This window comes from Dermochelys coriacea, chromosome 9 (assembly GCF_009764565.3).
Source record: "Dermochelys coriacea isolate rDerCor1 chromosome 9, rDerCor1.pri.v4, whole genome shotgun sequence".
NCBI classification, from domain to species: domain Eukaryota; kingdom Metazoa; phylum Chordata; order Testudines; family Dermochelyidae; genus Dermochelys; species Dermochelys coriacea.
In genome coordinates this window covers 21,939,850-21,967,803 of record NC_050076.1, presented here as the reverse complement: position 1 = coordinate 21,967,803, position 27,954 = coordinate 21,939,850, and the positions used below count along the sequence as shown (strand labels likewise).

Genomic DNA, 27,954 nt, shown 5'->3' with positions numbered 1-27,954 from the left:
CCTGGTGAAAGGGTGCCAACTATTCATTTCATCACTGAAATGAAGATGGAGGAAAAATATGTTCAGGAAATTTGCTATTTCTTCAATGACTAACAGACTGCATTTTAATGGCATCTGTAAAAGCAGTTTTCATTAATGTATTTTGTTTAGCATTTAAATTATTCTGCATAAACATTCTTGATTAGTATTATGCAAGTGGTAAAGAGTTATTAAGGTTATGTTATTTTTACATGATGTATTATTTACTAACGATGCCATCAAAACACGTTTGGGTTTGTAGAAATATATGGTATATTTTTAACACACACACACACACACACACACACACACACACATTGAATGAAATTAGTCCACACAAAATCTGCAACACAAAATTGTAATATACACAAAAATGCATACAATGTTCTGAATTCTGCATCTGCATCATTATGGGTAGATCCTTATATCCAGGCAGAGTCCCAATGATATCAACAGGGCTCTGCACAGGTGCAAGGGTCCATCCTTATAGATTCAACTCTAGGATCAGGCTCTTTGTATATTGGTAGATATGTACATACACCCCCCCCCCCAACTATTTTAATACTGAAACAAACAAGGTCCCCTTTTATTTGATTCCTTGCTTGAGCAATAGCATCATTAATGATGTCAGACTAACTATATCAGTTAACTGTTGAAACAAGTGGAATTTTTGGATAGCTTACAAAAAAGATAATAGATGGTTTTGATAAGAAAAACTGGGAGATAAGAGGACTGGATATAAAACATTCCTTTAAACTCAGATAATATCCTCAGGACATAACCTCAACTCCCTGGACTGAATTATGGTTTCAGAGGGTAAAGCTTAGGGTTCCAGATGGTAGGGCTCCCTGGTACATGATATGTGGTGCACATTGATGGCTATTTTTGAAAGTCAGCTTCTGTGTATCAGCATGTAAATGCTGTACCCAGTTTCCCAAGATGAGAATGTATTAGAACCGCGGTTCTCAAACTTTAGCAACCCAAGGACCCACATTTTGATTTAAATTTTTTTGTGGACTCCAAACCCTCCCCCACAGCTCAGCCCAAGGCCTCACCCCTGCCCCTCCTCTTCCCTGCCTCTTTCCACCCCTCCCCTGAGTGCGCCCTGTCCTCACTCCTCCCCCTCTCTCCCAGCACCTCCTGCACGCCACAGAACAGCTGTTCCCTGACGTGCAGGAAGCACTGGGAGGAAGGGGGAGGAGTTGATCAGCGGACCCTCTGGAGTAGCCTTGCTGGCACCCCTACGGGTCCACGGACCCCAGTTTGAGAAATGTTGTATTTGAAGACTGGATCAAGGACTTACAAAATGGAGTGGCTTACCAACTGGATTAAGACAAGAATCCAGTAAATAATAACAAACATTAAAAAATAAACAATAAAGAAACCCTGTTTGAACTATCAAGATGTGCAAATGCCAAAACTGAAGAACCATACGATTGCATTGCTATAAACTCATGTCTTCTGTCACCCCATCACTTCTCTACTCTTGGCTACCCTCCCTTGTCATGTCACATCTAAAATTTAGACTATGCTGTCCTCAGGACAGGATCCATGCCTTTCTATTTTGTTTAGGAAAATGCTTAGCACATTTCTGGTAATATAAAATAAATAAAATATAATAATAATAATTAGCAAACAACAGTACCAATGTCAATTTTGGGGCTTACAGTTTAGGAACAGTTGCATTATTACTGCAGAAGGCAGCACAGGTAGACTGATTTGAACTTTGCTACAGGGTAGCAAAATTTGGAGATACATTATAAAAGTAAGAGTAGATCAACCACCACCAACAGTATGTTAAAAAGGACAAAACCATCATTAGCAAAATAGCTGTTCTTCCAGCTATGTGGTATTCAACCCTTGAATTGGAGCATTTCCTTGATTTTAGTAGAAGAAATGTGTTATTGAGTCACTTCATAACTTTGAGGCCAAAGTTTAAATTTTCCAACACAACCACTAGCAACTTAAAAGAATTTCAAGACTGAAGGAAAGCTGACCCATTTTTTCCATTAGTTGCAAAATAGAAAGAAAAGTGAATATACCTGCTTCATCATAGGATATAGTCAATTTTTCCAGCATTTCTCGGTCTATTGACAGAATTTGCTGTTCCAGGATGGTTTGGTAAGACAACACACTGTTTTCTTTGTCTTTCTCATAGTCTTGAAGATGTTGTTTCAGGACTTCAGGCAGGCGGGACTTCACATAGTCTGCTGCTGACTATATAGAAAAGAACCAAATGTGTCAATTAGCTCTAAGTGCAACTTCTTCTGGACAGCTTTATCTACATTCCTCCTACCCTCCCCCCCCATACACAAATTCTTTTTAAATTTAAGAATTAATGTTCCTCCAATATATTTCTTCACACTGCAAACACTTTTTATTAAAAAAAGGAAATTACTTAAGATAACATTCACACTTAGCACTGCCATCCCCTTAAAGTGCCAAAACCATGAATCAGGCCCCTAAAAATTGTCGTGTTTTTAATATTAAATCATGGTTTTTGGTCTGTCTTCTGATTTTTGAGCTCCCCCTGCAAACCCCCAATGTGAAAGTGAACACTACTGTAGCTAACTTTCACAAATTTGTTGCGAGTAATGTTATTTTGGTCGCTGCTGCAGCAGCTGTTGCTTGAGAATCCAACTGAGATCAGGATTCCACGGTGCTAGGCACTACATACATAGTAAGAGACAGTCTCTGATCCAAAGAACTTAAAATCTTGTGCAAAGCACACCAATGAGTTTGTAGCATAAGGCATGTCTACACACCAAAGAACCACCTATGTCTGGCCCGTGCCAGCTGACGAGGGCTTCCGGGGCTGATTCATTGCTATGTATCCTTTTGGATTCGGGCTGGCACCTGGGCTCAAGGAGCCAATGAGGTGGAAGGGCCCAGAGTTCGGGCTCCAGCCCAAGCCCAGAAACCTACACAGCAGTGAAACAGCCCTGTAGCCCGAGCCCCGCAAACACAAGTCAGCTGGCATGGGCCAGCCACAGGTTTTTCTTTGCTATGTAGACATACCCACATGGGCTGGAATTGGGACCCACCAAACTAATCACCTATAAGGGCCATCAAACATGGATTAGATTATAACAATTTTTAACGTCTACTATTTGGGTAATCTGCAGGGAGTGAACCTGGGAAGTAAAAGCATGAGTCTCTACTACCTGAACTACAGAACTGGGTCTATCAGCATGACTGCAGCAGCAATCATAAATCTTTGTATGTACTCTAGCCACCAGAGGGTGACACAGAGCCACACCGTATTAATGTGGATTTCTAAATCACATAATTTGGCATGCTCCTTCCAAAAGCTAGTGGCCTATATTATCTATACATATAGATTTAGTTCCTAGATCAACTTTTTTTTCTTGTGTGTTTGTACAGTACCTAATATAATGTGGCTGGAGCTCCTAGGTGCTACAGTAATACAACAATCAATCAATCAATGGCAAATTTCAACCTTAACCATGGATCTGCTATGACTCAGCCATAATCAGAGCCTGAACACACTGTATTTAATGATGCACCTTGCACAAAGACTAGTCTGAATACAATAAGGTTGGAATTAATTACAACACTTTCCTATGTACTTTTCACTTCCATTAGTGTAACTGGGAGTTACACACATTCATTGATGGAATGACTATACCCCCTAAAGAATTGTAGTGAATTAGAGATACACTGAAGTGACTGGATTCATCTCTAGTTGAGGCATATTTAAATTAATCAGCAGGAAGTTTATGGTGTAACATTTGGTTTCAGTAATTCAGTTACTATTACCCATGCTTGACCAGTCATTTACCATCATAGCTAAATTTGCTAATGTATGTACGTGCATGTACACACACATACACACACTTAAAATATTACATCACACAATGAGTAAGTAGCGTCTTATGTGAACTTAAATCACCCTTCAAATCATACAAAGCAATCGCTTTTCCCACTGTTAAAATGCACTTAGCTCTGGGAAAGAAGGTAGTAGAAGCACCCAGGAACACTATACAACAAAATACATAAAAGAATATTACAGTATGCCCAGTCAATGCCTGAAAGAAGCATATTAACACATGGTGGCATGGTTGTACCAAATTAGGTGGGTTGAGCTAAAATTTAACTGGCTCCTTCAGATGAAGGATGAGATTCTTTGTTGAGTCAGTGTGGGAGAAGGTTGCTCTGATACTGTCTTCTGTGGAGAAATACAGGATAGCTTTCTCTTTTCCAGTGCTGGAACCTTTCATGAACACCACTCAAACAGAAAATTCTTCTCCTTTTTAGGCATGTGATTTTTGCTCCTGTCATACCAACACTGCTGGAAAGGAAAGATGTGGCAAAGGCCATTGCTGAGTGCTTGGACTTCCCTGCTAGTATCAAAAAAGATTTTAAAAAATGAACTATTTCGAGACTGATGAGAAGTTACCTTTTTAGTTCTGCACATACACATTTTCCAGGTTTGTAGTTAGTATCCCTAAGTCAATTGGTGATTAAATTACACCTTAAAATATCATTGTAGTTGTGTTCAATTTGTCTGCAACCTGGCAGTACAGAACAAATAACATTATTCCATAAAATGTAAAAGACCTCACTAAATGAGTACAACATACTTAATGCTAGATTTTAATAGTCATTTTCTCATAGCGCTGGAAAGCCAAAAGATACACCATAAAGTAATTAGCCTCTCCCTATCTTGGTGTCAAGTTCAGGCATTTACATTTAATTCTTCCTTGCAAATAGTTTATGCTTTCTATAACGATATTTCTGTAGGTTTCAGAGACAATTCTAAAATAAAGGATACAAACAACAGAACTTTATCCAGAAAACCCTCCTTACAACATACATACATTACATAGTACATTTATAATTCTCATCAAGATGATTATACAGCCCCTTCAAAACTTGCCAAGTTGAGATCAGCCATTTCAGTACATGTCATAATCTGAAGATAACATAATATTTCAACATTCACTCTTAAACTGGGTATATTTTTTGAAAGGTACAGAAAAAAATTATGTGATTTATATTTCCAAACGTATCTCAGGAATCCACTGTCATACTGAGGTATTATACTTAACAGGAAAACAATTAGACTGTTCTTTAACCTTCTGAAGCCAAGAAAGGCAGACAGACACCACTTGGTTATTTAAACAAGTGATGACATGCACATATGAAAGATTACTTATAGGATGACCTAAAAACAAAATATGAAGGGGAGACTAAAGTAGAAATTGAAACACTGTTGAAAAAAAATTTGTTCAATCTCTCATGTACAATACATTTTTCTTAAAGAAGAAGAAGAAAAAACACATGCAAATCTTGCAGCCTTTACATATTACATCTATGGTAGACATAAAAAAATTAAATAATGAAGATGTCCAATAGATAATCTCTACAAGGTTTCAAAAACTAAAATAAGTACAACTGTGATCGGACTAAAAAATTATTTTGATGTGACTACAAAGTACCTGCAGTGGATCTGAATCTGCATTTAATAAATTAAGAGAGTATCTTAATAGACCAAAATCAACATCTACATGCAACCACTAAGTGAACTGGTCAGATGACATGGACTCAAGTGCCAGGAATATGTAGGTGATACACAGCTCTACCCATCCTTCACCACATAGATAGCTGAACCTGAACAAAACAGAGGTGATGCTGGTGGGTAGAGGAAAGCATTTTGAAGAGCATGCAGCCACTGTGCAGTCTCTTTTGTTTGAAGGCACACACTCAGAGTTGATCAATTCAGTCTATAGTCTAAGAGTACTCTTGATTCCTAGCTGACGCTGAGCTCTCAAAGCATCCATGAGTAACCCTTTCGGCCATCTCTAGTTGGATAGGAGACTCCATCCCACCCTGAAAGATAAAGACCTGACCTCAGTTATTCTTGCCTTCATCACTTCTCGGCTGCACTACAGCAATGTGATATAACTTGGCATGAAGCCTTCAGCACTTAGGAAACTCCAACTAGTACAGAACATTGTAGCACATCATCTCAGCAACACAGGCTCCTGCGAACACATCAATCCTGTCCTCTGCTCTCTACGCTGGCCTCCCACAGAATTTCAAATCAAGTTCAAAGTTTCAGTCCTCATCTTCCAAGCATTCCAGGTCCTGGGCCCCAGATACCTAAAAGACTGTCTAAAGCTTTGGGACAAAGACTGTGATCCAGAACAGTAAGTGTAAAGCTCATCTGTGCAGGAGACAGAACTTTCTGTGGGGGTGGTTGTGACATTACCCACGGTACAATCTGGACTGATGAACAGCTGTATCCCCTCAATCCTCCAACCTGGGATACCTTTTACACTGCTTTGCTGTGAGAGCCACCATTCCTGGTCTGCTCACACATAGCCTCCAGCATGTAAATTACTCCCAGTTATATTGTATGAGTGCTGTAAGCCAGCCACTCTTGAATTCCATTGCAGAGTAACACTAGCAAATTCCCAGTTCCAGACTTTCCCCCAGAAATGTGCATCTTGTACTGCCCAGCTCTCTCCTGGACAATACAAGCTCATTTAAAGCCTTTCATTTTATTAATAGAAAATATGCACAAATCCTGTTATCTCAAATGGAGTTTCCCAAATACTTCAATCCAAACACAGATTTAGACAAAATAACAAAACAAAACAAGTTTATTAACAAAAAAAGATAGATTTTAAGTGATTACAAGTAATGAGGCATAAAGGTCAGAATTGGTTACAAGAAAATAAAAGTAAAATGCATCTAACTAATGCCTAGCTTAACAAGCTAAGTGAATTCAAAGCAAAGTCTCTCTCACCACATGTTCCAGCAGTTTTACTGGATGAATTTCTTTCAGTCAGGATCGCTCCCCCACTCCAGTGTTGCTTCCTATGTTTTTCAAGTGCTGTCGATACCATGAGAAAGGCTGCGAATCTGTCATGGAGGTCACGGATTCGGAGACTTTCCAGGACCTCCCTCACTTCTGCAGAGAGGGGTGCAACTGACCAAAGGGCTGCACGAGCTGCTCAGGCAGACTTCGGGCCAGCTGCACTGGCTGCTGATGGAGCAGTCTCAGTCCACCCCGCCCTCTCTCCAAGCACCAGCAGCAGTCTCAGATCGCACGCACACACACACAGCACCAGCCCAGGGCTGCATGTCGCTGCTGTCTCACCCTCCCCCAGCACTAACAGTGCAGCGCCCCCCAGTCGCCTCCTGCCACTCCCTTCCAGCACCAGCGGCGCACCCAGGCTGTCCCCATTTCCCAGTGGCATCCCTGGAGCCCTGACCTCCAGAGCACCCTTGGCGCCCCCAGAGCCCCCCCTCCAGAGCACCCAAGATTTAGTCAGGGTTATATGGTACAAGTCATGGACAGGTCATGGGCTGTGAATTTTTGTTTACTACCTGTGACCCGTCCATTATTTTTACTAAAAATACCCATGACTAAATCTTAGCCTTAATCATGAGCAGAGAGAAAGGGAGAGAACATGAGGCATCTGTTCTCCCTTCTTATAGTTCTTTCTCTTCTTTGAGAATCATTTCCAGCTGAGGTTCAGGAGACAAAATCTGTGTGGATGGGACCACCCCGCTGTTTCTTTGACACGATGCAGAATTTCACCCACATCCTCTTTCCTGCCAAAGAATGGCCACTTAACCAGTGCATTATGTCCATTTGATTTTGTTGATGCCTGGCTGAGACATCAGATAGCCTTTTATCTTTGGGGAACTGGCTTGTGACTGCTCTCCAGACTTGGAACATGTCTTAGTAATATCATACAGTAGAATCTTATAACTTTACATACAGTGTTACCATACATATTTTACAGGACAATAATGATCAGCAAATTATGAGTTTTCAAATGATGCCGCAAAAGACATACTTTGTACAAACTTTATCATGGTCCTATAAAAGGGGTCAACATGGGGTACAGACTGCCACAGTGATGATGAAATGAAATACATAGGAATTAAGGACAGTCACCAATCTCACTTTTTTCTGCTCCAAGTGTAAGGCACATTTCTTTGATCTCACCTTCTCTAACACACACATAGCAACAGGCCTATTTATAAAGAAAAATCCACACCCTACCAAAACAAGACACTCTTTTGCACATACTTTTCCCTCTGAGGACATGATTAAATAACAAAACATGTGACAGACGTTGCTTAATGCATGACTAGAAGGCACTTAGTTATGGGCGATGAGCATGGTATAGAACAGAATAGTATTTAACTGTGATAAACATTATTCCCCATGAAAAAAAATCTAAAAAGGTCTTAGGGCTGTTTTTCCGAAAGTCAATTCTGGAATCTGAATTTTTCAAATTCTTTTGATTTCATTAAATCATATTTCCTACACATTATAAGTTCAATTGAAATATGGTCATTTGAGCAAAGAAATATCTTCATGCGTCACTGAACTGAATAGGACAATTAATTTTTTTCAAGCTCTACTGAAACAGCAGCATTTCATTTTTTTTATTAAGAGAAGGGTGGGGGGGGGAGGAGTGGCTTTCTCAATGGTATAACAGCACCACTTTGTGTTACCATCTGGGAGCCTATATATCAGGAATGGTGTTAGGCTTCTACAGAACACCTGTCTTGAAACTGACGGAAGCTCAGTGTTTGCCTTTTAAGCATAGGAAAGTGCCAACTGCACCCTCCCATGACAATCACCAGCAGAAGAGTTCCAGCTCAAAAGAAAATATATCAATCAACTACCATTTTAGCTAGAGGACTGTATGATAGCAAAGGGAGTAAGATGAACCCAGGGTACAGCAGTGAAAAGAGAAGAAGAAATAATATTTAAAAAATAATGGGAAATAAGGCTGAATTATGTGCAAAATAATTTAGATCAGATCTGCAGGTTCTTCTACTATGTATATAATTTAAACCCAAGAGAGGTTAACACAAGCCTCCTAAACTTTGTCAGCACCTTGCTGTTGCATGAAAGGGTATGTCAGAGGGCTAATATTCAGTCAGACTTTTAGCACAGTCAAGGTTTCATTGCCCTTGCAGGAAGCTGGATGTACATGACAATCTGGCAGCAGTAACAGCAGTGGCACATACTTTAATTTACTTCTGTCTACCTTGAAATTCATCTTTGTTACAGTAGCATATCATTAAACTTCTGACAGCTGCTCTTTGGCTCCAAGCTCCTTGGAAAAACAATGTCAGGATGCATATACTTCCTCATTTTGGAGGTACTGCAAGGTATTCAATTACAGAACATTAAAATCTGGGTTGGGTTACAGTCTGTTACACTGTGACAGGCAAGCCTTTAATTGAATTTTTGCTAGTACTGACAACAGCACTATGTGCAATTTTATGCTTAAACCCTTATTAAAAGAAGGCAGTCATTTTCAGTCCCTGAAGAGTTAAATATGTGAGAGAATATGGACCTCATGAAATTGAGGGAGTATTAAATACTAAAACCAGGCACAGTATGGGTAGGAACTGTGTAAAGTTCCATACGGACAGTTCGGCTAATGCACTTTAATCTTGATCAAACACACCCCAATTAATCTAGTCCTGGGTATAGAGACCAGACAAGACAGACTCTTCTGATGGTTCTGTGATGTAGGCAAGTCTATAAGACTATGATGCAACCAAAAACACATTTCCATTTGTATCATAATTTGAACTTAGGTCTCTAGAAAAAGGCCAGGGCAAAATCCAATTCACCCCTACTAGACTCCTTCAAAACTGGTTTCCCTTCTCTCTGTGTACTGTCGTCCTAGATATTGTGGTTTGTTAAAAAGGAGCCAACTTCCTTGTCACCAGAAAATGTTAAAATTCAGTCCTACAGTTCCAAATGACTTAAGTGGGAATCTATGCACACATCCGAGACAAAACTAGACATTGCAACAGAAAGGAATGGTTCCAGTATCTTGCCTTGATTTAAATAAATGCATTCATAATAAACTAAATACTTTCTAATCCTGCTTGTGTGTGACATGACAGGTTTTAATGAATCATACTGTGAGTTAAATGCAATAAATATTCAAGTTCTTGTGGATTTTACTAAAACAAGTTACTCTAGCAACTTTACAGATTTTTCCTCTATCCTAATAGAGGCATTAAGGCTTGATCTTGAGGGAAGCTCAGGTTGTTCAGTGATACAGCTGCACAAGTAGATATATACTGGATTTACAGAATCTTTCAGTATGTTCCTGTACAATCTAAGGGTATAGATAAGGCGAAATAACATTCCGCACTGCAAGTGCGAGAACAAAATATTATGTGTGAAAAGTCACAAGTCTTTGGGTTTTTTTGAAGCATGTGACATACAATACTAAACAATTTATTTCACCATTGTCTATGAAACACGACAGATTCCTTACCTAGGTCTATAAAATGGTTGGAAGCCACTGGGCATAGGTAAACAATGGCCATCTTCTTCACAGACAACTTTCCATTCTAGATCTACTCTCTACAGTCCACAGTTTATAGCATCTTCACTTCTCATTTAATAGAAAGCTAGAGAAACAAGAAAAATGATGATCTAAAAGAGCCTTGCGATGAGACCTTGTGATTTGTTTGTTTGAAGCTGAGAAAGAACAGCTCTATCAGAACAATCCTGTAAAGGTCAAATCCTCTATCAGAGCACACATAACCTGAGAAAACTGTGGACTCAGGAAACCTGCAATACCTAGCACTTAGATTAATGCAGCTTCAATTCTCTCTGTTACATGGGTCTGTTTAATTCTGTCCTCAAACATATAGCTGTCTTGACCCTATTTTGACTGCCCCCATGACATTTAACGTTGTGACATGAGTTTAGGAAATTCTGATTAATGGGACCGAGCAAGCTGTTGAATTCTGGTAACTTCCTGGTAATGTACTTCGGAGAAATCCACTTTAACTCCTTCCTCAAACAGATCACTGCTTCAAAAGGAAGGACTGAGAAACGTAGATTAATGACTCATTTCTAGGCTTATCTATAGTAACCTATTATTTGCTTGGGGGGAGAGGTGTTTCTACCAATTTACTCCCAATACTTGAGAATGCAGCAGCTTGAATTCTCACTGGGTTTTCCTCCATTCCTAAATGCCCCTCTCCAATTCACTTAAAAAGTACCTAATTGATTTTAAAGCTATCATATCTATATAGTATAACTTATTCTTTTTTAAAATTCATGCAATAAAGAAAGCAGAGTTTATTCACAAAATCATATATTTTCCCTCCATTCACTTTGAATAAACCTACATTAAAATCACACTAGGAAATGTCTCACTCTGTAATAACCTGAATCCCAAGAGTAATTAGCATCCCTCAGCTACAGTTTTTTCCACGTCATGTCTGTTTACTTGATGAAGGATCTATATTCAAACTGAAACTGCTTGAAAATCCATATTAAGGCTATGTGTACACTAGGAGATCTTAAAGCAGCACAGTTGTACTGATGCAGCTGTGTCATTGTAAAATCTCTTGTGTAGCCGCTCTGTGCCGATAGGAGAGAACTCTCCCATCGACATAATTAAACAGCTCCCAACGAGCTATGTTGGCAGGAGAAGCTCTTCCATTGACATAGCATTGTGCACACTACCACTTATGTCAGCAAAACTTATGTCGCTCAGGGGAATGTTTTTTTCATACCCCTGAGCAACGTAAGTGGTAGTGTAGTCATGGCCTAACTCATTGCTGAAAATTGGTCTTCTTTTCTGTAGTGTGACTGTTTGGGAGTCTCATTGCACGTGTATAAGTGAAAGTCTGAAACAGTTAATTACCAGGTTTCTTCATAAATCTATTCTAAAAGGCAAGTGATGACTGGATCAGAGAAAAGTCACCCTGATTTACTATAAAAGGTGATTTCAAATAGATTTTCAAATATCAGTAGTGAGGAATTTAGGAAAAGGGCAGCATATCATATATCACATTTCAGACACTGTACCCATCTTCCATATATTTATGGGTGCTTTCCTGCCTGTCTCTTGCTAGTACTATAAATTGCTCTTGAGCTGTTTTGGACAATATCTAATACTTCAAATGGTGGGTGAATGGATCTTGGTATTGTCCAAACAATGACTAAAAAGCATCTTAAAATGGAGACAGGCAGAGATGTTATATAGAAGATGAGGAGAGTATCTGATATGTGAAAGACAACGCCATATGTATAGCAAAGTTACATACATCTTCATTTTCATCACATTCTGCACAGATTGCTACAGCTCAAAAATTTTTATGGCCAGGAATTACCAATCTGTTCAACCTTTAAAATTCAGAACCTTTTTCACTGATGCAAATTCACTGACCTTGAATATTTCTCACACATGGAACACTCTGAACCACTTCTCCAGCAGCCTGTGGGGCAATTAGGCAAGTCTCATTAAACCACATATATCAGAATAAAAAGGCACCTGTGGCAAATCTTCTCAAACTGACAATGATCGGGGGATCTGCTCATTGCAAACTCTTACTTGCTATCCTCCATCATCACTGACAGATGGTAATGTGAATAGTGAATATAGAGAGCAATTGGGTAGGAGGAATACAACAGATATGTCATCTACTGAATTACATAACTTTCCATGCACAATTGAGAAAGCCTCTTTTCCAAAAATCAAAGTAGTTCCAACATCAAAACCGTGAATAAGATAATACTCATAAGCAGAAAAGGCACAGCCACCTGTAAATGGTTTCATGTACAAGAACTGACCAAGTTACTTTATTACAAATTGTTTATTAAGAAGGCAAATGCTAAGTGACCTTCAAAGTCTGTGGAAAACGAGTGCACCATTTTTAATGCCGCAGATAACAGTTATGATAAGCATGCTCACATATAAGGCAACTGAAGAATCTAATTACCTGGAAGGGAGGTCATCATTTATAATAAAAATAGATTTCCAATGTAGGGAACTGGCAGAATGAAGAATCCCCGCCCACTGATTTGCAGGAAACAAAGCCATTACACAAACTGATCACCTTTGTACTTTGTAGGCATGCAATTCTGCCCTAGCAGCTGGGGTGAGGGGAAGCTTTATTTCAGAAATTTCTTCTGCTAAAGTCTAATTATGCACCCTTAGTTGAATGGCTTAAAAACATAATCAAGGTTTTCTCCTCACACCTTTCAGCCTCCTCTTCTTTCTGTATATATTTCTTTCTCTCTCTTTAAAGGAACCTCAGGTGCCACCTTCTCCCCCTCCCCTTCCTCGCTCCACACTAAAGCTGGCTTCTTCATAGGAGGACTTCTGTATTCACTGCTATCAGTCTAGTACCTTTTCTGAGCAATAACTTCACCAGCTACATTAAGTTTAACTATAAAGGGACACAGTTGCCATTACACAAGACAGAAGCTCACATGATCAAAGGGGAAGAAAGATTTGTTACACATGGTCAACTTCAAACTCCCTCCTCCCATACATGGGTGCCTTTTACATTTTTCCAGGTTGCATGCTAACATTAAATACTGAACAACAATAAACTCTATTACCTAATTTATCTAGGTACTTTTTTACCTAGATAAATTAGGTAAATTATCTGGTTTCATATTGCCAAATATTATCTAGCCATATTATATAAAGCTCAGTGGATCCACTTCTGTAAATAATACACTATCACCATATAACTGTACTTGCTTGGTTCTGTACCCAACTTTATACCAAGTGCCTATTAGGGTCTGAAATTTCTGTGTATGGTCTATGCTTAAATTTAATTATTTTTTTTTACAGTTTGAACAGATTTTTAATTTTATTTTAATCAAGAGAGTGAATTAAAACCAAATCAAAACACTTTTTCTACAGTAAAAAAAATTCTAGAGACAGTTTTCTGAACATGATTACAGCAGAAAATGGCAGACTTTGTAGATGAGTTATTCCCTTCTACTTGGTCAGGCACACAAACAGGTCTGCTTCTCTTCTCTTCAGAGATTATGAATAGCTATATGTTATATTATATCAGTTATAGGTTATCACACAGTTCTTTCTAAGAGGAGATATTTTATTCTTAAGGTAAAGCACTGTAGAGAAAATACATTAAAACCAACAGAACCTACACTCGTTACTATGTTTACCAGAGATCACCCCCTTTTCCCACAAGGCTCTGGCTGGTGTCGGTCCTTCCAACCCTTCCCAAAGGATTGGGGCCCTCTGTAGACTGGCGATCCTGTCCCATTTGGAAAAAGAAAAGGAGTACTTGTGGCACCTTAGAGACTAACAAATTTATTAGAGCATAAGCTTTCGTGAGCTACAGCTCACTTCATCGGATGCATTTGGTGGAAAAAACAGAGGAGAGATTTATATACACACACACAGAGAACATGAAACAATGGGTTTATCATACACACTGTAAGGAGAGTGATCACTTAAGATAAGCCATCACCAACAGCAGGGGGGGGAAGGAGGAAAACCTTTCATGGTGACAAGCAGGTAGGCTAATTCCAGCAGTTAACAAGAATATCAGAGGAACAGTGGGGGGTGGGGTGGGAGGGAGAAATACCATGGGGAAATAGTTTTACTTTGTGTAATGACTCATCCATTCCCAGTCTCTATTCAAGCCTAAGTTAATTGTATCCAGTTTGCAAATTAATTCCAATTCAGCAGTCTCTCGTTGGAGTCTGTTTTTGAAGCTTTTTTGTTGAAGTATAGCCACTCTTAGGTCTGTGATCGAGTGACCAGAGAGATTGAAGTGTTCTCCAACTGGTTTTTGAATGTTATAATTCTTGACGTCTGATTTGTGTCCATTCATTCTTTTACGTAGAGATTGTCCAGTTTGGCCAATGTACATGGCAGAGGGGCATTGCTGGCACATGATGGCATATATCACATTGGTAGATGCGCAGGTGAACGAGCCTCTGATAGTGTGGCTGATGTGATTAGGCCCTATGATGGTATCCCCTGAATAGATATGTGGACAGAGTTGGCAACGGGCTTTGTTGCAAGGATAGGTTCCTGGGTTAGTGGTTCTGTTGTGTGGTGTGTGGTTGCTGGTGAGTATTTGCTTCAGATTGGGGGGCTGTCTGTAAGCAAGGACTGGTCTGTCTCCCAAGATCTGAGAGAGCGATGGCTCGTCCTTCAGGATAGGTTGTAGATCCTTGATGATGCGTTGGAGGGGTTTTAGTTGGGGGCTGAAGGTGATGGCTAGTGGCGTTCTGTTGTTTTCTTTGTTGGGCCTGTCCTGTAGTAGGTGACTTCTGGGTACTCTTCTGGCTCTGTCAATCTGATTGACAGAGGGGATGCCATTTTAGATTTGTTTTTGGTGAGTAGCGAGGACCTCATAGAAGAAATGGTTGTAGGCCACAATCTTGGCTCAAGTGATCATGAGCTAATTCAGTTCAAACTAAATGGAAGGATTAACAAAAATAAATCTGCAACTAGAGTTTTTGATTTCAAAAGGGCTGACTTTCAAAAATTAAGGAAATTACTTAGGGAAGTGGATTGGATTGAAGAACTTATGGATCTAAAGGCAGAGAAGGCCTGGGATTACTTTAAATCAAAGCTGCAGAAGCTATCGGAAGCCTGCATCCCAAGAAAGAGGAAAAGATTCATAGGCAGGAGTTCAGAGTAGCAGCCGTGTTAGTCTGTATTAGCAAAAAAGAAAAGGAGTACATGTGGCACCTTAGAGACTAACAAATTTATTTGAGCATAAGCTTTCGTGAGCATCCGATGAAGTGAACTGTAGCTCACGAAAGCTTATGCTCAAATAAATTTATTAGTCTCTAAGGTGCCACAAGTACTCCTTTTCTTTTTTATAGGCAGGAGTTGTAGACCAAGCTGGATGAACAAGTATCTCAGAGAGGTGAATAAGAAAAAGCAGAAAGCATACAGGGAGTGGAAGATGGGAGGGATCAGCAAGGAAAGCTACCTCATTGAGGTCAGAACATGTAGGGATAAAGTGAGACAGGCTAAAAGTCAAGTAGAGTTGGACCTTGCAAAGGGAATAGTAAAAGGTTCTATAGCCATATAAATAAGAAGAAAACTAAGAAAGAAGAAGTGGGGCCGCTTAACACTGAGGTTGGAGTGGAGATAAAGATAATTTAGGCATGGCCCAATATCTAAACAAATACTTTGCCTCAGTCTTTAATAAGGCTAAAGAGGATCTTAGGGATAATGGTAGCATGACAAATGGGAATGAGGATATGGAGGTAGATATTACCATATCTGAGGTAGAAGCGAAACTCAAACAGTTTAATGGGACTAAATCGGGGGGCCCAGATAATCTTCATCCAAGAATATTAAAGGAATTGGCACCTGAAATTGCAAGCCCATTAGCAAGAATTTTTAATGAATCTGTAAACTCAGGAGTAGTACCAAATGATTGGAGAATTGCTAATATAGTTCCTATTTTTAAAAAAGGAAAAAAAAGTGATCCGGGTAACTACAGGCCAGTTAGTTTGACATCTGTAGTATGCAAGGTCCTGGAAAAAATTTTGAAGGAGAAATTAGTTAAGGACATTGAAGTCAATGGTAAATGGGACAAAATACAACATGGTTTTACAAAAGGTAGATCGTGCCAAACCAACCTAATCTCCTTTTTTGAAAAGGTAACAGATTTTTTAGATAAAGGAAATGCAGTGGATCTAATTTACCGAGATTTCAGTAAGGCATTTGATACCCTGCCACATGGGGAATTATTAGTTAAATTGGAGAAGATGGGGATCAATATGAACATCAAAAGGTGGGTAAGGAATTGGTTAAAGGAGAGACAGCAACGGGTCCTACTGAAAGGCGAACTGTCAGGTTGGAGGGAGGCTACCAGTGGAGTTCCTCAGGGATTGGTTTTGGGACCAATCTTATTTAATCTTTTTATTACTGACCTCGGCACAAAAAGTGGGAGTGTGCTAATAAAGTTTGCAGATGATACAAAGCTGGGAGGTATTGCCAATTCAAAGAAGGATCGGGATATTATACAGAAGGATCTGGATGACCTTGTAAACTGGAGTAATAGTAATAGGATGAAATTTAATAGTGAGAAGTGTAAGGTTATGCATTTAGGGATTAATAACAAGAATTTTAGTTATAAGTTGGGGACGCATCAATTAGAAGTAACGGAAGAGGAGAAGGACCTTGGAGTATTGGTTGATCATAGGATGACTATGAGCTGTCAATGTGATATGGCTGTGAAAAAAGCTAATGCGGTTTTGGGATGCATCAGGAGAGGCATTTCCAGTAGGGATAAGGAGGTTTTAGTACCATTATACAAGGCACTGGTGAGACCTCACCTAGAATACTGTGTGCAGTTCTGGTCTCCCATGTTTAAAAAGGATGAATTCAAACTGGAGCAGGTACAGAGAAGGGCTACTAGGATGATCCGAGGAATGGAAAACTTGTCTTATGAAAGGAGACTCAAGGAGCTTGGCTTGTTTAGCCTAACTAAAAGAAGGTTGAGGGAAGATATGATTGCTCTCTATAAATGTATCAGAGGGATAAATACAGGAGAGGGAGAGGAATTATTTCAGCTCAGCACGAATGTGGACACAAGAACAAATGGGTATAAACTGGCCATCAAGAAGTTTAGACTTGAAATTAGACGAAGGTTTCTAACCGTCAGAGGAGTGAAGATTTGGAATAGCCTTCCAAGGGAAGCAGTGGGGGCAAAAGATCTATCTGGTTTTAAGATTCTACTTGATAAGTTTATGGAGGAGATGGTATGACGGGATAATGGGATTTTGGTAAGTAATTGATCTTTAAATATTCAGGGTAAATAGGCCAAATCCCCTGAGATGAGACATTAGATGGATGGGATCTGAGTTACCCAGGAAAGAATTTTCTGTAGTATCTGGCTGGTGAATCTTGCCCATATGCTCAGGGTTTAGCTGATCGCCATATCTGGGGTCGGGAATGAATTTTCCTCCAGGGCAGATTGGAGAGGCCCTGGAGGTTTTTTGCCTTCCTCTGTAGCATGGGGCATGCGTGACTTGAGGGAGGCTTCTCTGCTTCTTGAAGTCTTTAAACCATGATTTAAGAACTTCAATAGCTCAGACATAGGTGAGGTTTTTTGTAGGAGTGGGTGGGTGAGATTCTGTGGCCTGCGCTGTGCAGGAGGTCGGACTAGATGATCAGAATAGTCCCTTCTGACCTTAGTATCTATGAATCTATGAACAGTGGAAAAGTAGGTGGTGATCATGCTCAGAAATCCAGGCTGCACACTTCCAATCACTCAGTGTGCAATCAATTTAATGCTGGCAAATCCGTGGTGGGGGCAGCTGTCAGCCACTAAGCATCTCCTGCTGCACAGGACTGTGACTCTCAGCAATGTTCAGGAAGTGATAGAGGGATCTGAAGCAATGGTCTTCCTGAACTATGATGGGGTGATAGACAGGACACCTATGCAGATTCAACACCACCTCACACACCTTGCCTCCAAGGGCTTAAGGCACAGCAAGCCAGGTGTGAATCTATGGAATCTATGCATAGCTTGCTATGCAGTAACATTCCATGCGGACACTGCTACAGTACACTAAAAGTTCCAGAGTGCTTTGCCGTTTGAAGTGGGAGTATGCCAAAGTGCATCACAGAACTCTAAGGGAGCTATTGAAGTATCCACATAGGACATTACTGCACGACAAGCCAGCATTCTGAGTGTCATATGCTAGCTTGATGTGCACTAATGTCCCATGTAGACAAGCCCTGAGTACGTAAATAGAAAGGGGTATTTTTCCATGGTTATGCAAGCACTGGTGGATCACCAGTGATGTTTCACTGACACTAACGCTGGCTGGTCAGAGAAGGTGCATGACACTCACATCTTTAGAAACATAGGACTTTTTGAGAAGATACAAGGAGGGTCATTCTTCCCAGACTGATACATTGACCATGCACAAATCGTTGCCATTTTGAAAGGACAGCAGAAGTTTCAGACACCATGATGGGGAGGGGAAAAAAAAATTATACATTAAAAAAAAGTCATGCAATAATATATCTACCTGACCTCCCTTCCTCTTCCTTTCTGGGCTCATTAGGGCCTGGGTACTGAAGAGCTCCTGGCTCTCCATAGGGTTTGCACCCCCTACGCAATGAGCTCGTCATTACTGAGGTTCCCGCCTTTGGTCTCGCAAGGTGTTCACAGTCATACTCAGTGTGGTGGTGGGGTACCCGCCTAGTGTAGCATGGAGCTCACCACAGAAGCAGCAAGTATGAGTGGCATGGCCCCAGATTTTCTGTTGGCCTCCTTCACCTGCTGGTATGACTGCCGTAGCTTCTTTGCCTTTACCCAGCATTGCTTCTCCTCCTTTTCATAGACCAGCTCTTGCACCCCCTTTGCAATTTTTGCAGAGGCATCTTTATTCCCATGGTTACTCCACAATTGCGTTTAAGATGCCCCTTCTCCCCACAGGGTAAGGAGAACCTGGACTTCTTTCCTGGTCCAGGCAGCAGCACAATTTTAGCTGAAGCTCATCTTTGTGCAGAGCCATACCTGTCTGCTCGAAGAGATGGGCTAGTAGCTGTACTTGCAAAAAAAAACCAGGCATTTCCAAAACATGGTAGGGATCTGAAGAGGGGTAGTGCTCAGTGAGAGCCCTGGGCAGAGGAGTTCAAAACTGGGTCAGGTGCAGTCACTGTCACAAGGATAGGGGCATTGTAGGACTGTTGCTAAAGGACTATTTTTACTAGTACAGGTAATGCAGCATCCACTCTGGCATTTTGCCAGCAGAAGTGTTGGTAGAGGACTTACGTCATTTGAGAAGATGGTTTTATTTTGGTGAGAGAAAGTCTGGGTTTTGCATAAAATTTGGGTGTGGATGTCTGCAATCTTGTGCTGACAAGACAACTTTTGATAGCAAAAGTTGGTCTGGTAATGCAGACCAGGCCTTAGTTTCACTGCAGATAGCATATCTTCTCAGAATACGGTGACAATCTATTCACATTACAATGCCAGAAAAGTTTGTGTTGATTGAAGTAGATATTAGAACTCTGCCTTCTGACATGTGTGCCACTTCAACTGATTTAAAAGAGTACTGAACACATGTTTGAGTCCTGAATTTGGCACTAGATATTTAGGATCTGATTGTGCTCTCACACCAGCATGAATCAAGAATAACCCAACTGAAGTCAGTAGAACAATACTGGTACAAAAATCTTGTGAATAAGAAGATAGGCAGGCTCTTAATATCTATATGTAATAGTAGAGCATATATTAGGGTCTCACAACCCCAGTTAAGACCTCTATATGACATTAGAAGTGTTAGGAATTTGTCCCTTAAAGCAAAGAAACATGTTTTAAAATAGTTATATGCAAAGAAACACTTTAAGAGCATTCCCTAGTGCATTACATTTTTGCCATACTTAGTATACTTTTCCTGTTATAAAAAAGTAGTACTTTTCCCATAAAAGAATATTCAAGCACACAGTAAAATTTGTGCATAAGAATTATACCATTTATTGTTGATCACTTTGTAATTTAAAAAACCCTCAAGAGCAGTTTTCAGTATTTTAGACTAATAGTAATTTACAGAAAAAGGATGATGCAAGAAAGGTATCATAGAATATCATGGTTGGAAGGGACCTCAGGAGGTCATCTAATCTAACCCCCGGATCAAAACAGGACCAATCCCCAACTAAATCATCCCAGCCAGGACTTTGTCAAGCCTGACCTTGAAAACTCTAAGGAAGGAGATTCCACCACCTCCCTAGGTAACCCATTCCAGTGCTTCACCACCCTCCTAGTGAAAAAGTTTTTCCTAATATCCAACCTAAACCTCCCACACTGCAACGTGAGACCATTACTCTTTGTTCTATCATCTGCTACCACTGAGAACAGTCTAGCTCCATCCTCTTTGGAACCCCTTTTCAGGTAGTTGAAAGCAGCTATCAAATCCCCCCTCATTCTTCTCTATATAAATAATCCCAGTCCCCTCAGCCTCTCCTCATAAATCCTGTGCTCCAGCCCCCTAATCATTTTGTTGCCCTCCACTGGACTCTTTCCAATTTTTCCACATCCTGCTAGTAGTGTGGGGCCGAAACAGAACACAGTACTCCAGATGAGGCCTCATCAATGCCGAATAGAGGGGAATGATCTCGTCCCTCCATCTGCTGGCAATGCTCCTAATTATACAGCCCAAAATGCTGTTAGCCTTCTTGGCAACAAGGGCACACTGTTGACTCATATCCAGCTTCTCGTCCATTGTAACTCCTAGGTCCTTTTCTGCAGAACTGCTGCCTAGCCACTCGGTACCTAGTCTCCAGAGTTCAAAAATTCTGTTTTATGACACACACAAGATTGAGCATGAACAGCATGACCGTCATCCTGCAAACAGTGCACGCATGATTCTGCAACAAGAAAAATGTAAAAAAAACATTAGTTTCACAAAGTCTTTAGTCAATCAGAAGTCTCATAATCATGAGAAAATTAACCTGGTTCCAAGGAGACGTGTAAAGTTTGAATTAGTATTCACACTGGATTATCAGGGATATAGTAAATCTATAATTACAGTAATCCACAGCTGCTTCAATTGTAGAAAATAATGAACTGTCCAGTGAGAACTGGTGTCCATGAAGTGGAAAGAAAAGGCCATCTGTTGCAGAGCTTTGCTCTGATTTTATGCTTTGAGCACAGATAGGCTTGCTCTTCCTTGACGTAGTTTATATCTGGATGTATGGCTACAAGCGCTTCCACATAATTACATCACAAAATGGAAAATGTAAAACTAACGGATAAATGCTGATGATTTATAGTTCTAAATTCTGCATTTTAGTTACATCCCCAAGATGGCACTTTTCACTCTTTAAATAGGTTGTTTATTTAAATATCCTAGGATAAGAAGCAAGTAAGTCAACATAATTTGTCATATAAAAATGATATGTGCTGTTCTCTCCCGCAATCCAAAACACTAGTCAGATGAAAAGTTTTTATGTAATATCAAGCTTATAGCAAAATAGTTGTACGGCATTTGTGGAGAAAATAATATCTGCTTCTGCTCCATATCTTGGAGCAGAAAAGGTGGAAATAAACATAAAATAATATTTTGCATCTTGCACTAGGGATATATTTGTATACCACCTTTCCTCTAAATATCTCATTCTACAAAGATCAATGAATTAAGATACAAACTCCATGTCAGTCATTTAAGTAATAAGCCCATTTTACAAATGCGGAAATTGAACCAAAGAGAGGTTAACTGATTTGCCTGATATACACTAAGTGGCAGGGCCACAAACAGAACCTCAAATCTTCATTTATAATTAACAGATTATAAGGCCAGATAGGACCATTGTCATCATATATTCTGACCTTCTGCATAAAACAGGACAAAGGACTTCCCTGGATTAATTCCTGTATGAATTACAGAAAATCTTTTAAAAAAAACATTGAATCTTGATTTAAAAATTTTCATTGATGAAAAATTCACCACAGCCAATGGTAAACTTTTGCAACAATTAATTACTCTCATTGTTAAACATGTGTGCTTCATTTCTAGTTAAACCTGTCCAGCTTCAAGTTCCAACTACTGGAACTTGTAATACTCTTGTCTATGAGATTGAAAGGGTCTCTATTAACAAATTTCTCTTCCCCATATAGGAAACTGTGATCAAATTGCCCCTTAACCTTCTCCTCAATAAACTAAATAGATTGAGCCTCTTGTTCTCTCACTATTAAGGCATGGTTTTCTAATCCTTTAATCATTCTTATGTAGCGGCACAGGAGCTAGCAAATAGAGCTGTGAACAGAGGCGTTTGAGTGGGAGTTCTGTTGGAGGAGAAGGTATTTGTATTTGGTTTTGTATTTGTACGTATAGAGGCTTGTAGGGGCTTTGTGCTGGGAGAGAAGCTGAGCCCTGATTAGGGGGTGGGGCTTCTCTGACTAGGGGTCCTATAAAGGTAGCCAGACAGTCAGGCAGCAGCATAGACAGCTGTAGTGGCACAGGAGCTAGCAAACAGAGCTGTAAACAGGGGAGTTTCAGTGGGAGTTTGTGTTGTGATGCTTGTTTGGGGTTTGTTTTTGCTGTGGGGGGTGGTGTTTTGCTGTGGTTTGTGTTTCCCAGATTAACAGGATTTAGGTGGGAAGGCTATGACAGATACAGAGGCAGCAGTGGGAGTGACTCATGTCGTGGAAGACACAATGAAGATGACTGGATGTGGAAGCTGTGGTATGTACATGATCCTAGAGGAGGTATCTGGTAAGAGTTTTGTCTACATGAAATGCAGCCTGATAGAGCTGATGGAGGAAAAGATCCGAGGTTTGGAGATGCAGGTGGAAAGTCTGGTTGAGTTTAGGAAGGGGTTCAAGCAGATTATGGAGCAAAGACATGAGGTATCTGAACGGAAAAGCTCAGACTTGCAGATGGAAGGAGGACTGAGGAATTCTGAGGGGAGACGGCTGGGTGAGGAAAGTGGTCAGTGGAAGCCTGTGACTAAAAGAACCAGGCAGAGGAAAAGACAGGCTAGTGAAGGAGAAATAGAGCTCAAGAACAGGTTTGCAGAGTTGGAAGATGAAGGGGCTCAGCAGATAGTCACTGAAGGTGGAAGGGCAAGGAAGAAGAGAAGAATGGCTAGTGCTAAAGGAAAAGGGGAAGAGTCTACACCAAATATGAGCCCCAGGAGGATACAGGATGGGCTGAAGAGGATTACAAGGGAAAATAGGAATGGAAAGAACTTGCAGCCAGAGGGAACAAGGGATAGACTAGAGAATAGCACAGTCACCAGGAAAAGGCAGGTCTATGTGATCGGGGACTCTTTACTGAGAAGAAAAGACAGGCCTGTAACCAGAGCTGATCCAGAGAATCGAAGGGTATGCAGTCTTCCAGGTGCTAAGATACGGGATGTAGACCTGAGGTTGAAAAGGATCCTAAAGGGAGCGGGAAAGAATCCCCTAATTATCATTCATGTGGGAACAAATGATATGGCTAGATTCTCACTGTAAAGTATTAAGGGAGACTATGCTAAGCTGGGGAAGACGCTTAAGGAAATTGAGGCTCAGGTGATCTTTAGTGGGATTCTCTGCCTGTTCCTAAAGAAGGGCAACAAAGGTGTGACAAGATTATGACTACCAACAAACGGCTTAGGCAGTGGTGCTATAAGGAGGGCTTTGGGATGCATGGCCACTGGGAGGCATTCATGGACAGCGGACAATTCTCTCGGGATGGACTTCATCTGAGTAGGGAAGGAAATAGATTTCTAGGATGGAGGCTGGCACAACTGATTAAGAGAGCTTTAACTAGGAATTTGGGGGAGATGGTTGGGAGATGTCCACGTAATCTCTATGCTGCATTTTAGCATTAAGAGGGAAGAAAACGAAGTAAGAAAGGATACAGTTGTGGGTAGGAGAATGTATACAAGGAGGAAGGGCAGTGTGGATACCAGTATAATAGGCTATACTGGCTGTAGAATGACCATGCCTAACAGGGTACAGAACGTGAGCGAGGCCAAACAGCAAAAATTAAGATGTTTGTACACCAATGAGGAGCCTAGGTAACAAAATGGAGAAACTAGAGCTACTGATGCAGGAAGTGAAACCAGATATTATAGGGATAACAGAAACATGGTGGAATAGTAATCATGACTGGACTACAGGTATTGAAGGGTATGTGCTCTTTAGGAAAGACAGAAACAAAGGTAAAGGTGGTGGAGTAGCATTGTATATCAATGATGAGGTAGAATGTAAAGAAATAAGAAGCGATGGAATGGATAAGACAGAGTCCGTCGGGGCAAAAATTACACTGGGGAAGAAAACTATTAGAGCCTCCCCTGGGATAGTGCTTGGGGTGTGCTATAGACCTCCGGGATCTAATTTGGATATGGATAGAGCCCTTTTTAATGTTTTTAATGAAGTAAATACTAATGGAAACTGTGTGATCATGGGAGACTTTAACTTCCCAGATATAGACTGGAGGACGAGTGCTAGTAATAATAATAGGGCTCAGATTTTCCTAGATACAATAGCTGATGGATTCCTTCATTAAGTAGTTGCTGAACCGACTAGAGGGGATACCATTTTAGATTTGGTTTTGGTGAGTGGTGAGGACCTCATAGAAGAAATGGTTGTAGGGAATAATCTTGGCTCAGGTGATCATGAGCTAATTCAGTTCAAACTGAAAGAAGGATTAACAAAAATAAATCTGCAACTAGGGTATTTTATTTCAAAAGGGCTGACTTTCAAAAATTAAGGAAATTACTTAGGGAAGTGGATTGGATTGAAGAATTTATGGATCTAAAGGCAGAGAAGGCCTGGGATTATTTTAAATCAAAGCTGCAGAAGCTATCGGAAGCCTGCATCCCAAGAAAGAGGAAAAAATTCATAGGCAGGAGTTCAGAGTAGCAGCCGTGTTAGTCTGTATTAGCAAAAAAGAAAAGGAGTACATGTGGCACCTTAGAGACTAACAAATTTATTAGAGCATAAGCTTTCGTGAGCATCCGATGAAGTGAACTGTAGCTCACGAAAGCTTATGCTCAAATAAATTTATTAGTCTCTAAGGTGCCACAAGTACTCCTTTTCTTTTTTATAGGCAGGAGTTGTAGACCAAGCTGGATGAACAAGTATCTCAGAGAGGTGAATAAGAAAAAGCAGAAAGCATACAGGGAGTGGAAGATGGGAGGGATCAGCAAGGAAAGCTACCTTATTGAGGTCAGAACATGTAGGGATAAAGTGAGACAGGCTAAAAGTCAAGTAGAGTTGGACCTTGCAAAGGGAATTAAAACCAATAGTAAAAGGTTCTACAGCCATACAAATAAGAAGAAAACAAAGAAAGAAGAAGTGGGGCCACTAGACACTGAGGATGGAGTGGAGGTCAAGGATAATCTGGGCATGGCCTAATATCTAAACAAATACTTTGCCTCAGTCTTTTAATAAGGCTAAAGAGGATCTTAGGGATAATGGTAGCATGACAAATGGGAATGAGGATATGGAGGTAGATATTACCATATCTGAGGTAGAAGCGAAACTCAAACAGCTTAATGGGACTAAATCGGGGGGCCCAGATAATCTTCATCCAAGAATAATATTAAAGGAATTGGCAAATGAAATTGCAAGCCCATTAGCAAGAATTTTTAATGAATCTGTAAACTCAGGGGTTGTACCATATGATTAGAGAATTGCTAACATAGTTCCTATTTTTAAGAAAGGGAAAAAAAAGTGAGCCGGGTAACTACAGGCCTGTTAATTTGACATCTGTAGTATGCAAAGTCTTGGAGGGGTGCATGGACGGACAAGTTGATGCAGCGGAATAAGGAAAAGAATGCAAGGGTCACCAGGTGGTTTTTATCCCTCCAACCATTCCAGTTCTGCATACGGCACAAGGCTGGATGCCACCATGGCAACGCTGGTGGTCTGTCACGAGCATACTGCCTGTCGTCCCAAGTTGCCCAACTGTATGGTGTTGAGCAGAGGGTGGGGGGGGATATGTGACTGGGCAAGACCAAATGGCTATAGAAAAGTAGTGGAAGATAGATATATTAGCTCCTGGCTGAACAAATCCCTGATACCAGGATAAGTGAAATGGCAGCTGTTCCAGGTCAATTAAGACATAATTAAGTCAATTAAGAACTTTCCAGAAGGCAGGGAGAAGGCTAGGTTGATTGGGACACCTGAAGCCAATCGGGCTGGCTGAAACTAGTTAAAAGCCTCACAGTTAGTCAGATGGGTGTGCATGTCAGGAGCTGTGGGAGGAAGTTGCGTGGTTGTAGAGGCTGAGTAGTACACACCATATCAGGCACAAGGAAGGAGGCCCTGAGGTAAGGGTGAAGTGGAAGTGAGGGCTGCTGTGGGGGAAGTAGCCCATGGAATTGTACATGTAATGTCTCTAAAAGGTCAGCTACCATAGCTGACACTATTAGGGTCCCTGGGTTGGAGCCCGGAGTAGAGGCTGGGCCCGGGCTTCCCCTCACCCCACCTTTGCCCCCCTGATTAATCACTGAGATTGGGAGACAACAGAGACTATGCAAGGAAGGATAACTTCTCCTCACCTCCCTCGCTGGCTTATGATGAAAATGGCTCAGTAGACTGTGACCCTTGTCTCTAGAGAGAGAAGGGTTATGTGCAGGGTCACAGTGAGCCTCTGAGGCTAGCGAAATCCGCCAGGAAACGTAGGACCCACAGAGGCAAGGACAGAGTTTTGTCACAATATGTAAAATTATAAGTTCTCATTTATCCTCTATACTTATAAATAGTCCATGTAGAACCAAGTAAGAGGCCCAGAAGAATCCCCATAATATAGGGGAGTTCTCCACTGGAGTAGGGTTGGCAGGGAAGACCTATGAAGACATCTGGTAGAGCTCCCAGCATAGGATATGTTCAATGGTAGGAAGTGAGGCAGTTGGAACCCATGTTGGGAGCCAGCCAAGAAGGTCATAGCCTGTCAACCAAGACTGATGTAACTGTTCAAGTTGTGATAAGGGCTGGGTCCAGAATTTGAAGATTGCAAAAGGCAGCTTAAAGACTTTTTGTCTTCCCCTCGACCCCTTCCTCACCTAGGCTGTGCTGCTCAAGAGACAACTCAGAATTCCAGCCCACATTCACAAATACCAACTGTTAGTGGATACTAAAGTATGCTCATAATGGCCTTACCGAGACATGTTGAGTGAGATGGATGAGCTTGGGACAGCCTGAAGATGGGGTGATTAAAGGTGGAAGGAGAGACTGCAGCTGGGTGATATTGTACTGGAAGGGAGGAAGATCCTTGAGCAGCCATTCTGACCCTGCTTCTCCGTGTCACTCTGACCAATATCATAGGAGTGTGCCCCCCCCACCCCCAACTGTTCCCCCTTGAGCCACTGTGCTCCCATTCAGTCTCCCTCACCTCCCTGCCAGAAGGGCTCCAAGTAATCTGTCTGCTGCTTCTGCCTCCTCCCCACTTTATCCTCCCTGGAGGCTTCATGACAGCTGGACACCAGCAGGGTATACCACTGAGAGCTGAACAGTCGATCTCTTTGCCATCAGTGCTGGGGTCACAGCAGCTCCCAATGGCTGGAAACAGCCACTGCAGAGGAAACCTTGCTCTGTCGCTGTAGCCCTGCTGACAATAAGAGAGGCTCAAGCTGAAGCAAGCAGACATGAAATCTCACAGTACACTCCAGACAGCAAACTGCATTTTCTTATTTCCAAGATTACTAA

The 27,954-nt window shown here is 40.9% G+C and overlaps 1 protein-coding gene across 5 annotated transcripts in view; it reads right to left on the bottom strand.

Moving 5' to 3' along the window:
- The window catches only part of PPM1L (protein phosphatase, Mg2+/Mn2+ dependent 1L), a 215,060-nt gene that overhangs the window by 62,790 nt on the left and 124,316 nt on the right, over positions 1-27,954 (bottom strand). For all 5 annotated transcript variants that reach the window (XM_038415063.2, XM_043492375.1, XM_043492376.1 and 2 more), the window contains one exon: positions 2,061-2,235. In XM_038415063.2, coding sequence (XP_038270991.1) covers positions 2,061-2,097 — 37 coding nt within the window. In that variant the 5' untranslated portion in view covers positions 2,098-2,235. The remainder of the gene's footprint in view (positions 1-2,060; positions 2,236-27,954) is intronic.